Raw genomic sequence first — 12,661 nt, 5'->3', positions numbered from 1 at the left:
TAGGAGATCCACACCTCCCGCCGACAGGAGTAAGAGGATGCCAGCTCAGGCACTAGCTGAGGTTTGGCATTTGACGGCCGCGGGCGCCGACCTCCAGGGGGCGCCGTGGGCTCGCGCTGTCCGGGCCGTTGCATTTCCGGGCACTGGGGCGCCGCCATCGTCGCCAAGCGCGTCCCCGCCGCGAGCCGCGCACCGTCCGCCGCTCCCGTTACCAGGGTGACCGCGGCGCCTCCTCCGTGTCGGCCCCGATCGTCCCTCCGCGCCATTTTCAAACTGCCCTAGCGCCGGAGCCCGTGCCTGGGCGGAAGGAGCTAGTGGGGGAAATCGAGGCCCGAAGGCAATGCGGCTGAAGCTGCCGGTGAGTCCGGCCGTGGGAGCGAGGGGACCAGCTGCGGCGGTGGTGGCGCCTTCGCCTTCTGGGCGGTACCCGGGGGCCGGGCTCGGGCGCTGCCGGGAGGCCGCGCGGCCGCGGGAGGAAGTGAGGCCGGGCCGGGTCGGACCGGGTGGGGAGGGGCGCGGGGACTCTTCCCATCCACCCCGCCCCCACACCTCCTTCGTGTCAACACCCGACGGTAAAGTTGCAAACCGGAGATTGGCCGGAGGAGAGCTTGGGCCGGCTTGTTACGGAGCGTCAGTGTAGGCCGTGCAGACAGGCTTGCTGTTGACCAATGGTTCGATTTAAACATTAAAATGCCGTCTCAGTGTCACAATCATCCATGCTCTTTGTAACAAAAATATCCCAAAGTGTAGGACGACAGCCTTTAATTAACCTTCACCCAGCTCCTTTGAAGCCTCTCCACTGCTTTCCAGCCTTTACTACTTTGAGTTCAATACGAAAAGACTCCGAGAGAACCACAGCTAACGGGTTTCTTTGTTGTTTGCGGTTTGGTTTTGTTTTTTTAACCCCTGTGCACACGTACATACAGCATTAAATGTACTGGTTTTCAGACGCCAACCCCCAGATACTTCTACACATATATGTATGGGTGACTCCCAAACCGAACCTTTTATGTTGCTTTGCTAGAAACTTAGAGTATAGCCACCATATTTGGATGGGGATTACGGGGAAGGCAACAGTTCATGGGTGGGGACGGCCTAACATGTTTCTGTCTGGGAGGATTTTAATCTGTCCTGTGTATTGAGGCCCTGCCCATGATTTATTGATTCGTATTCATTCTCATTCCCTCCCCTCCAAAGCAGGATGTGAGGAGGTATTATCTGTGGGTAACTGGAGTTGGTAGCAAAGAGGGGAAATGTTTTGAGTGGTGCACCCCTTTAAGTTTACACCCTGCTAGCAATACACCTGGATTTGTCAGGTGTATTTCTGATGTTTGCAGGAATTTCCCTAAAAACCCTGCATCACTTAGGTGTCTCTTGTGGAAGGAACCTGGGAAATCCATTAGGAAGCGATTCAAGAAAAGTTAACAAGAGCAAAGAGAAAGATATACAGAAAGGAGTCACCAAGGAGAGTGACTGATTTAGAAATGATTTGGTAAGTTGAGGAAGCATGATACAGAAACCAGAGTGCTGGACCGGGACTCAGGAGACCTGGTCTCTGATGACTGCCCGCCTACTTTGTGGCCCTGTGGGTTTGGAAGAGTTACTTCCTTGAGGCAGCCTTTCCTCATGTTTAAGTAGGGATGTTATCATTGGTCTTTCTCCCTCACAGGGTAGTTGTGAGGATCGGCTTTTACATGTATGCTCTTGCATGTAACGCATTTTTAATATATTGTGAAGAACAACAGATGTAAAACAAAATTTTTATTTGGCTTAGAAATATGAGTACCATGACTGCAGTTAGTTAGCAAAGGTTAGAAAAGAGCAAAGTTTCTAAAGAAATGATCTTTGGGCTGAGCGTATTGGCTCACACCAGTAAACCTAGCACTTTGGGAGGTAGAGGTGGGAGAATACCTTGAGCTCAGGAGTTGGAGACCAGCCTGGGCAACATAGTAAGACCCTCTCTCTAAAAAAGGTAAAAATAAAAATTGAAAAAAAGAAATGATCTTTGGATAACTGCATTTTAGGGCAGATTGATAGGAATATATTTATAAATATTTAAAAAGACAAAGATAAGAACTTGAACAGAGGTACTTATGTGTGTCTTTTTTTTAAATTGAAGTGAAATCTACGTGGTGAAATGCATAGAGCTTAAGTGTACTATTTGAAAAGTACATTGTCTAAATGTATACACTTGTGTAACCACTATCCCAATCAATGTAATATTTTCATTACCCTAAAAAGTTGTCTCTTAACTCTAACAGGCAATCTGCAGCTGCCTCACCTCCCCAGACATCTGTTTTAATTTCTGACCCCATAGTTTAATTTTACTTGTTCATCAACTTCATATAAATGGAGTCATACAGTATATGTCTGGTTTCTTTTGCTCAAATAATGTTTTTCAGATTCATCCATGCTGTTGATGTATATCAGTAGTTTCTTTTATCCCTTAATATTGCATTGTATAAATATATCATAGTTTATGCCTTCTGCTGTTGATGGGGGTTTAGGTTGTTTCCAATTTGGGGCTACTATGAGTAAAGCGCCTGTGAACGTTCTTGTAGAGTCTTTTTGTGGATATTTTTTATTTCTATAAATACCTGGGAATAGAATCACAGGGTTATAGTCTAGAAGTATGTTTAACTTTATAAAAAACTGCCAGACTTTTTCCAAAGTGATTTTACACTCCTGTTAGCAGTGTGTGAAGATTCTAGTTCCTCCAGATCTTTGTCGACATTTGCTATTGTCGGTCCTTATAATTTTAGTCATTCTAGTTTAGGATAAATTGCACCTTGTTGTTTTAATTTGTATTTCCATATTGACTACTGTTGAGCACCATTTCACATCATTATTCCCATTCAGACACCTGTGCAAGGTGTCTATTTGAGTCTTTAGCGCAACTAAATTTTAGTTTTAGCCCAAATTAATGTTCTTATTGGGATGTTTGTCTTACTATTGTGCTGTAAGCGTTCCTTTTATATTCCCTATACAAATCCTTTGTCAGATATTGTGAATATTTTCTCCCACTCTTTGGTTTGCCTTCTCTGTTTTCTTGAGTATTTTGATGAGGAGACATTTTAAATTTTGATGAAGTCCAGTTTATCAAATTTATCTTTTATGTTTAGTGCTTTTAAAAGAGGCCTCTCTAAGAAGTCTCTACCTACTTCAGGCTTAGGAAAAATCTTTGTTTTCTCTTAGAAGCTTTAGTATTTTAACTTTTACATTTAGTTGTATGAAGAAGTATTTATTTTAATGCAGCAACAGGCATATCATAAGCATTGGCTTTAAATCTGAATTTTCCAGAAGGCTACCTACCTGAAGAAAAACAAAAAATAATTGCTTCATATTAAAATAATTTTTTCTTCTTATTGTGAAACAACGATCATAGCTATAAGAAGATAACGATGTTTCATTCTTTTCTCTCAGGACTTTAATTTGTGGAAGTGAATAAAACTTGTTTTGGAAGTACAAGATGACTACAGCTGTAGAAAGAAAGTATATTAATATTAGGAAAAGACTGGATCAGCTGGGATACCGCCAGACTCTGACAGTAGAGTGTTTACCTTTGGTAGAAAAACTTTTCAGGTAAAGACAAAAATACAGTTTTAAACCTGTGTGATCCCTAATCCACTTAACTCATTTCTGATTGAACTTCATGCTTCGGTAAAGAAAAGGGTAGCTTTTCGGAAAGTCTTTCAATCATGAAGCTCATCTGTTTTTTCCCTGCCATCAATCCAGGCCTTACACATTGCAGAACTATAAAGGTCACCGCTCATGCTGTACTGTTCAAAGTCAACGTTTCTGAGGGTTTTCTCTGTGAACAGAATTACTGTTTTTTGGGTATGTGATATAATTGAGAGACACTTCTCCCTTAAGTTCCTTTTTTTTTTTTTCCCCTGAAGTTCTTTGTCTGCTTCACTGGTCTTCAAGTACAGTCATGGATAGTTTCATGACAGTGACACGTTCTGAGAAACATGTCATTCATTAGGTGATTTTGTCGTTGTACCGACATCATAGGGTGTGCTTACACGAATCTAGATGGTATAGCCTACCACAAACCTAGGCTATATGGTCTATAACCTATGGCTCTTAGGCCACAGACCTGGACAGCATGATACTATACTGAATACTATAGGCAGTTGTAACACAATGGTGCCTATTTGTATATCTGAACATATGTAAACATAGAAAAGGTATTGTGTTGTGCTACAGTGTTACAATGACCAGGATCTCCTGAGGCAATAGGAATTTTTCAGCTCCCCCCATTATAAATCTTACAGAACTACTTTCCTTCCTATATGTGGTCTGTCATTGACCAAAATGTCATTATGTGGTACATGACTGTATTTTAAGCCTCTTTAGAAATATGTTTTTAGTTATTAGAAAGTTAATGAAATATTTCCTGGTATTTAAATTTTCTGTTCTTTTAGCGACTTAGTTCATACAACAGAGAGCCTTCGGCAATCAAAATTATCTGCTGTGAAAGCTGAAAAAGAAAGTGCCAATTATGATTTTGTTTTGGAACCCTATAAACTTGAAAATGCAAGATTGAGTAGAGAAAATAATGAATTATACCTCGAGTTAATGAAACTGAGAGAACATTCGGACCAACATGTTAAAGGTAAGTGAAAATTTGATAATTTTTAAAATGCAATGTCTTTGTCCTTTTTGTTTTAGAAGGAAAGGCTAATGTCTAATTTTAAAACTATCGATTAGAAAATGTAGTAGTCCTACAGCTGGATGGTGTGTGCCTATAATCCCAGCTACTCGGGAGTCTAAGGTGGGAGGATTGTTTGAGTCCAGAAGTTTGAGACCAGCCTAGGCAACATAGTGAGAACTTGTTTCAAAAAAGAAAAGAAAATATGGTAGTCCTTCTGCTAATAGCCCCTGAAGTACTATAGGGTATGTTGAAGAATTCCTGAGAAGGAAAATAAATGTGCATTATATAGCTATGGTAATCACTATATGTGGATTACATTTTTAGAATTAAAATTTTAGAATTAAAATTGCCATAGGGATTATTAAATGCTGGATTTGAAGAAATGTTCTTGAAACAACTTTTGTTTTTCCCTTACTGAAAATAAAAGTAGTAAATAAGGTGAGAGCCATGCATTATGCTGACAGTCTTTGAGCTGTCAAGTAGAATAGGATGATTTCAAAGGTACTAGGGAAAAGATAATTATATGGTTATCTTAGTATGAATTTTTCTTATATTAAGTAGAAAACTTTATCTAATCCATGGTATGAATTGGTAATCCTTTAGCTTCAGACCCAATTTACTGGATCAAAAGCTATGATGTACATTAGGCTCATACAATAGCTGCAAAATGAAGATTCCCTTTTGTGCTTAGTGAGTTATTTGCAGTTTTGTTAATAATAGTAGAAGGAATACGTTTCTACTAAAGCATGCGTAAGAAGCAGGTGGAGACTTTTAAATTGATACGACTTTTTGTATTTTGTGAAATGGAAAACCTTCATTGGATTTCTTGGTCTTTAAAATAGTCTGAATCTTTTTCATTTTAAGAGTTGAAAACTTCATTGAAGAAGTGTGCACGTGAAACAGATGATCTGAAATTTCTGAATAACCAATATGTTCATAAACTCAAACTGTTGGAGAAAGAGAGCAAAGCTAAGAATGAAAGAATTCAACAACTTCAAGAAAAGAATTTGCATGCTGTAGTACAAACTCCAGGTAAATCGATTCCTTCTCAAGGCAAATTGTACACATTTAATCTTTTAACGATGTTAACGTCATTGACTAAAATAGGACTTTGGATTGTATTTTCATGCTTAGACTTTAGTGTTTGAAAATATATATTGAATAGACCATAAACTTCTTATTTATTTCTAATGATCTGGGTAGTAATTTATATGTGTGCTTAGAAGTGTATGTAGTGTTAGTTACTCAGATACAAGTAGTCTAACTTTAATGCCCAGAGCTTTCTCTAATCAATATTTTAAATTCTTTTTTCTATTATTATTATCATTATTATTTTAGTTGTAAAAGTAATTCATACTCATTAAAGAATTTGGAAATTATGTACTTTCTTAGTTTATTTTACTATTTTTAGCATTATGCTCAGTAGTTATAGAGCAAGAAAAAGAAATGATGGGTCCAGGTGCGGTGGCTCACCCCTGTAATCCCAACACTTTGGGAAGCTGAAGTGGGCAGATCATTTGAGCCCAGTTTGAGACCAGTGTGGGAAACCCCATCTCTACCAAAAATACAAAAATTAGCTGGGCATGGTGGCGCAAGCCTATAGTTCCAGCTACTTGGGAGGCTGAGGTGGGAGGATTGCTTGAGCCTGGGAGGCGGAGGTGGCAGTGAGCTGAGAGTGTACCACTGCACTCCAGCTTGGGTGATAGAGTGAGACCCTGTCTCAAAAAAACGAAACGATGGGCCACATCCAGAGTTGGTGATTGTTCAGCAGGTATGGGTTGGTGGAAGAATCTACAATATTAGTGACAAAATCATTAAGATAGCTGAACCATGGGATCAAGATTATGAAATTAAGTGAGTAACAGGTGGCTGCTGGTTTGTGGGACTAGGTCAAGACAGATTAAAGAGCATGGTGAGTACCAAAAGTAATTTGTTTGCTATGAAGATTACAGTCAGGATGGAATTTTGGAGTTGAAGAACTAGAAGCCAGCAGAGTTCTGAGTGATGACAAAGGCCAAAGTGTAGTCATTTTATTGTGTGCCTGAGGTTGAGGGGAGAGGAAACTCCTGAGAATGGACAGATTAGAACTGTGAAGGCAGGGTGGGGGAAGACTCAGTGGACCCTGAGATAGTTTAGTAAATGAGATAGATGGACACGGGGACTGTGAGCCAAAGGCAGAAGAGATGGAGAAAAGTGGGAGTCAACCTTGAAAGTAACTAGAAGATTAAGCCTAAAAAGAGGATAAACAGGTTTCCTGAGGAAAGAATGGGATAGACTCCAGAGAGATTCAAGATGTGTAATCAATATAGTGACTAAGTGTAGATTTGGGAAGCAGAGGAATTCTCAGACTTCTCTTTCGAGTGAATGGGTAGGTGGAAGGTGATACTATTTCTTAAGTTAGAGAATGTGGGAAGCAGAGCAGGAGTCCACTTTTGGATGTGTGGAATATGCTATACCCAGAAAACATGCATGTCTAAATTTTTGGCAAACAGTGGGATATGTAGATCTGTTCTCAAAAGTGTGGGCCCTGGTGGAGATGCAAATTTGAGAGTCATTGGAGTCTCATGGTAATTGAAGCTATGGGTGTAGTAAGAATTATCTACTGAGATTATGTAGACTGGAAAGAGAGGAGACCCAGAGTCAGATGCTAGGGAAGTTGGTATTTAAGGGACAGGTGGAAGAAGACGGTTTCTGAAATAAACTGAGGAGCCACCAAGGAGGAAAACCAGGAGGTAAAGAAAGAAGGAATGGTTAGCTTTGTTCAGGTGTGTCAATAAGCAGGTCATTTTAATACCCTTGGCCCAGTTTTCTTATCCTTAAAACTCCTTTTGTATACTCCTACTTCTGTAGGAGTATACAAAATTTGTTAGAATTCTAATGAGACAAAATTGTGAATTATGTTTGTTCTTCACGGGGATCTTCTAGTTTTTCAAATATACTTCTAATCTTGGCAAAATCCTTAAAAAGATACATTGTCTGTGTATTTTTGACCAAGACAAGATCTATCTAGCCGTAAGAAAATTTAGTCCTACTACTTGTAAAGATTAAGAAAACATTCCCTCCTAATTCAGGTTATAGTTTGGCTTTATATTACAGATGACATTCCGTTCATTCTAAGTTTGCTACTTACGATTTCAGTTATCTGCTATGTTGATATTACTTAATAAGCATGCGTATTTTAGTTCTCACTGCCAGTTTTCTGCTAGTGATAATTTCTTGAGCTCATAGTAGTGAACACCACAGGCACATTCAGCTTTTTTTTTTTGAGATGGAATTTCACTCTTGTTGCCCAGGCTGGAGTGTAGTGGCACGATCTCGGCTTACCGCAACCTCTGCCTCCCGGGTTCAAGCGATTCTCCTGCCTCAGCCTCCCAAGTAGCTGGGATTATAGGTGCCCGCCACCACGCCCAGCTAATTTTTTTGTATTTTTAGTAGGGAGGGGGTTTCACCATGTTGGCCAGGCTTGGTCTCGAACTCCCAACCTCAGGTGATCCACCAGCCTCGGCCTTCCAAAGTGTTGGGATTACAGGCATGAGCCACCGTACCCGGCCATATTCAGCTTTTAAACTTGCCAAAGTCTTATCCCCATCTAGTGGACAGACATATTAAGCCTGGGCATATATGCCAAGCATGCAGGCATATAAAACTTGTTTGATAACCATGTCCTGTTGAGGTTTTTAGGAATGCATTGTTTAGTTAAAGATCAGGGTGGATATTTACATATTGATGGAGAAAATATTTTATCAATATGTATTATGAACTGTAGCACACTTTATAACCAAAAGGCTAACCTGAAATATTTAGTTGTAAGACATGGTTTTGTTTCTTCTTAATTTTTTAGGACACTCATTTTTTTTAGGTGGCAAGAAAAGAAGTATTGCTTTCAGGCGCCAGCGTATGCAAATTGATGAACCGATTCCTCCCTCTGAAGTTAGTTCATATCCGGTTCCTCAACCAGATGACCCTTACATTGCAGACCTCCTACAAGTGGCTGATAACAGGTGCATTAAATAATTCTTTCTTGGCTTGAGTTAATTGAGCACTCAGTTAGCTCTAAGTTTCTTGATAAGAGAGCTTTTTGTCTTGTTAACTGTTGTCGCTCCAGTGTCTAGCACAGAACTTTGCACAGGCACTCAGTAAATACTTTCAGATTGATATAAAATGTTTTTACTTGTTTTGAAACTTTGATCAAGTAGATCGTATATCTAAGGTTTCTGTTCACACTGGTTTAAAAATAGTTTAGTGCCATCAAGAACCTGTTTAAGTAGAGCTGCTTTGACATTTTGTGTCATCTCCAAGTAAGAGGTATCTTTTGCAGGAATCTTTATTACTTCAGATTTATGTCAACTGCCAGTTAAATATGAACAGATTTGTAACTGGATTTGAAATTCCTTTTTTAATGCTTTCTCTAGCTCTGTGTTTATATTTCCTTACATTTGAATCATATATAAATTCCATTTGATTGAAACGTTATTAAACGTTTCCTGGGCAAGGCACTGTGTAAGTAAGTGTTCTGAGGATAAAAAAGATGAAGAAGATGGTGTTTCTGCTTTTGAGAAGTTTGTAGTCAAGTACTAGAGATGAGACGAGAAATTCACAAAACATCATTAAGAAAATTCTAAGAGGCTCAAATTATAAATTCACAAAACACCAGTAAGAAAATTATAAGAGACTCAAAGGATGAGCACTAGTCTCCATGATAATAGCTGGAGACTATTGGAAATAGTTCATGCAGGTAGCTTTTTATTTTGTAGATTATGCAGAGAATGTGGGGGATTTTATTAATCTCAGTTGATCAATCTAAAAGAGATCACTGGGACCAGGTGCAGTGGCTCACACCTGTTAATCCCAGCACTTTGGGAGGCTGAGGCAGGAGGATTGCTTGAACCCATGAATTCGAGACCAGCCTGGGCAATATAGTGAGACCTTGTCTCTACAAAAAAAATTAAAAATTAGCTGAGCATAGTGGCATGCACCTGTAGTCCCAGCTACTTAGGAGGCTGAGGTAGGCAGATCACTTGAACCTAGGAGGCAGAGGTTGCAATGAGCTGAGATTGAACCACTGCACTCCAGCCTGGGACACAGAGCAAGACCCTTTGAGCTACTGATTAGGATCTCTTCACTCAGTTGTCACACAGTATTTTTATATAGTTATTTGACCTTAAGTGGGAAGTGTTTTGTTTATAATCTAGGAATTTTCAGACAATGTGTTAGTATTATTTAGGGAATTATTTGGGCTGCGTAAGTGACGTTCGTCTGTTTTAATTGTCCTGTTTAATTTATATATGCACATTTTGTTGGTATTCAGAGTCATTCATGCATTTATATGAGTGCAGCTGCATGCATACTCTTCTCCTAAACCTAGATTAGTAGAAAATGTTGGTTCCAGTTAACATCAAGTACAAGCCGTATCCAGCCTCATTTACTCCACCCCATGGAAAATCTCTTTTAAAAACAGACCTGGGGCTGAAAGCACTGTGGCTCACGCCTGTAATCCCAGCATTTTGGTAGCCCGAGGCAGGAGGATTGCTTAAGCCCAGGAGTTCAAGATCGGCTTCGGCAATGTGGAAAAACTCTCTCTCTACAAAAAATTTAAAAATTACCCAAGTGTGGTGGCATGTGCCTATGGTCTCAGGTACTTGGGAGGCTGAGGTGAGAGGATTGATGGAGCTGTGGAGGTTGAGGCTACAGTGAGCTGTGATCAGGCCACTGGATTCTAGCCTGGGTAACAAAGGAAGGCCCTGACTCAAAAAAGAAAAAAAAAGCAGACCTGGCTTCAGGCTTTGTCTTTCCAATATGAAAATAGATTATGTCATAATGTACCTGAACAATTCGGGTAATTTGGACAAAATCTTGATTCTGTTAGAATTAACACGTTCCAGAAGGAATAGGTTTTTTGCTGTAGTTACATATGATCTTTCTCTCCAGAGTTTCAAAGTAGTATTAGACAATACAGGGTTAGGGACAGTAAACACATTTTAGTTTCTTATTTCACTTACTAAGCCTGTGAATTTTGGAGTAAACCTCAGTTTTCTAAACCTAAGAATTGGCAGCAGTACCTCAAAGAATTTTCCTGGGGATCAAAATGCAATAGTGAGGTATTTCTTGCACAGTGTATCTGAGTTACAAATTATTTTCTACTCAGTTTTAAATCTATTCTTACAAACCAACTCTCCATGATGATGTACTATATTTTATGTTGACTTGGGGACCCTTTGGCACAGTACGTCCTACCTCTTTGAGAAGCTGAAAGTATAGAATTTATGAAATAACACATCTAGCTTCGTTTCTTATTTTGTTTTTCCTAACACAAGTATCTTGGCATTAATTTAAAGTGCTTTTCAGGATTCAAGAACTTCAACAGGAAGTCCACCAGCTACAAGAAAAGTTAGCAGTGATGGAAAGTGGGGTGAGCGATTATAGCAAGCAGGTAGGATTTTTATTTACTTGCATAGTAGAGATTGAGATAGGTATGCTGTGATTGTAAATAGAATTGGGTTATATTTGAAATTACTGATACTGAGTTTTTATATAGCTTTTATCTTTTTCATCAGATTTGTTAATAGAGTTAATAGCTGTAATAGCTTAGGTGGCTTTACTTACTTAGTCTGTCTCTTCAAAAACTTTAAAAATTAGCCAAGTGTGGTGGCATGTGCCTATGGTCCCAGGTACTTGGGAGGCTGAGGTGGGAGGATTGATGGATTGAAGAGCACTTATTTACTCCATTCCCTTCACTATTCATTGAGGTGAATAGTAGTTTTTGTTTGGTTTTTCTTTTAGCTGAATCATTTATCTCCCCAAATATAATTTTATAACCATATTACTGTTTTCATTGAAGTGTGCTATGTTTTACAATTGTACTTTTGCAATTTTTCTACTCTTTTTATAGATTTTTTGTCTTTTGTCAGGAAGATCAGGGCATCAGTCTCTTAGAAAGTTACTCTTTTGTGTTGCCATGTTTTTTTTTGTTTTGTTTTCTCTACAAGCACTAGTCCTCATACAACAGTTTTCTGAAGAATCAGGAGAATTAGTAGATGCAGAGTTGTATTATAACCATAGCGAGCTTTGTCTTTTCATAATTTCTATTAATGTCTTGGCTAAATTCTGATTTGGGTAATTACAGGCTTGTTTTCTTAATATGCGTCCTGAAGGTTAAATTGGGTAACACGTTTTTCATTTTCTGCATTGACTGCATTTTTTTTTGAGTGATCTGCACACACAAATATAGATGTAACTTAGGTGTTGGTATGACTAAATCTTTAAAAGTGTTTTGAAGATTAGTTGGATAAAATGGAGTTAAGGAAAATCGACCAGGTGTGGTGGCTCATGCCTGTAATCCTAGCACTTTGAGAGGCCGAGGTGAGTGGATCACTTGAGGTCGGGAGTTGGCGGCCAGCCTGACCAACATGGAGAAACCCCATCTCTACTAAAAATACAAAATTAGCTGGGCATGGTGGTGCATGCCTGTAATCGCAACTACTCGGGAGGCTGAGGAAGGAGAATCGCTTGAACCTGGGAGGCAGAGGTTGTGGTGAGCCGAGATCATGCCATTGCACTCCAGCCTGGGCAACAAGAGCGAAAACTCCATCTAAAAAAAAAAAAGAAAAAAAGAAAAATTCCGTCTTCTGAGAAAGTCACCTTGTCTCAACTTTCTATCTCTACCTTTAAAATTAGCCATATTTGTACTAAGGCTGTCTTAAGACTTAGTGGGCAGGGTATTGTTCATCCTATTTAAGGCTGAGTTGCCTGTGCTCTTGACCCCATTTCGTCTTTTTTCCTTAGGACCTTGCTTTAATCAATTATTCTTTTTTTCTTTAATAAGTACTTGTATAACCACTTTACAACGATTAATTTAATCTTCATAACAATCCTGTGAAGACATACTTCTATTGTCATAGCTAACATCCCTTTTCAAAAACTCTTTTTTTTTGAAATGGAGTCTCGCTCTGTCGCCCAGTCTGGAGTGCAGTGGCATGATCTCGGCTCACTGCAAGCTCCGCCTCC

The 12,661-nt window shown here is 39.4% G+C and overlaps 1 protein-coding gene across 1 annotated transcript in view; it reads left to right on the top strand.

The window, feature by feature from the left end:
- Positions 1-265: 265 nt before the first annotated feature.
- The window catches only part of CEP135 (centrosomal protein 135kDa), a 79,397-nt gene continuing 67,001 nt past the window's right edge, over positions 266-12,661 (top strand). Inside the window, exons 1-6 of the mRNA XM_011937287.1 lie at positions 266-397; positions 3,424-3,582; positions 4,428-4,618; positions 5,522-5,689; positions 8,517-8,658; positions 11,003-11,087. Coding sequence (XP_011792677.1) covers positions 3,470-3,582; positions 4,428-4,618; positions 5,522-5,689; positions 8,517-8,658; positions 11,003-11,087 — 699 coding nt within the window. The 5' untranslated portion in view covers positions 266-397; positions 3,424-3,469. The remainder of the gene's footprint in view (positions 398-3,423; positions 3,583-4,427; positions 4,619-5,521; positions 5,690-8,516; positions 8,659-11,002; positions 11,088-12,661) is intronic.

The sequence above is a fragment of the Colobus angolensis genome, unplaced genomic scaffold, assembly GCF_000951035.1.
Source record: "Colobus angolensis palliatus isolate OR3802 unplaced genomic scaffold, Cang.pa_1.0 Scaffold162, whole genome shotgun sequence".
Lineage (NCBI taxonomy): Eukaryota > Metazoa > Chordata > Mammalia > Primates > Cercopithecidae > Colobus > Colobus angolensis.
The sequence above is the reverse complement of the archived record's forward strand: the minus strand, read 5'-3'. Positions and strand labels throughout refer to the sequence as shown.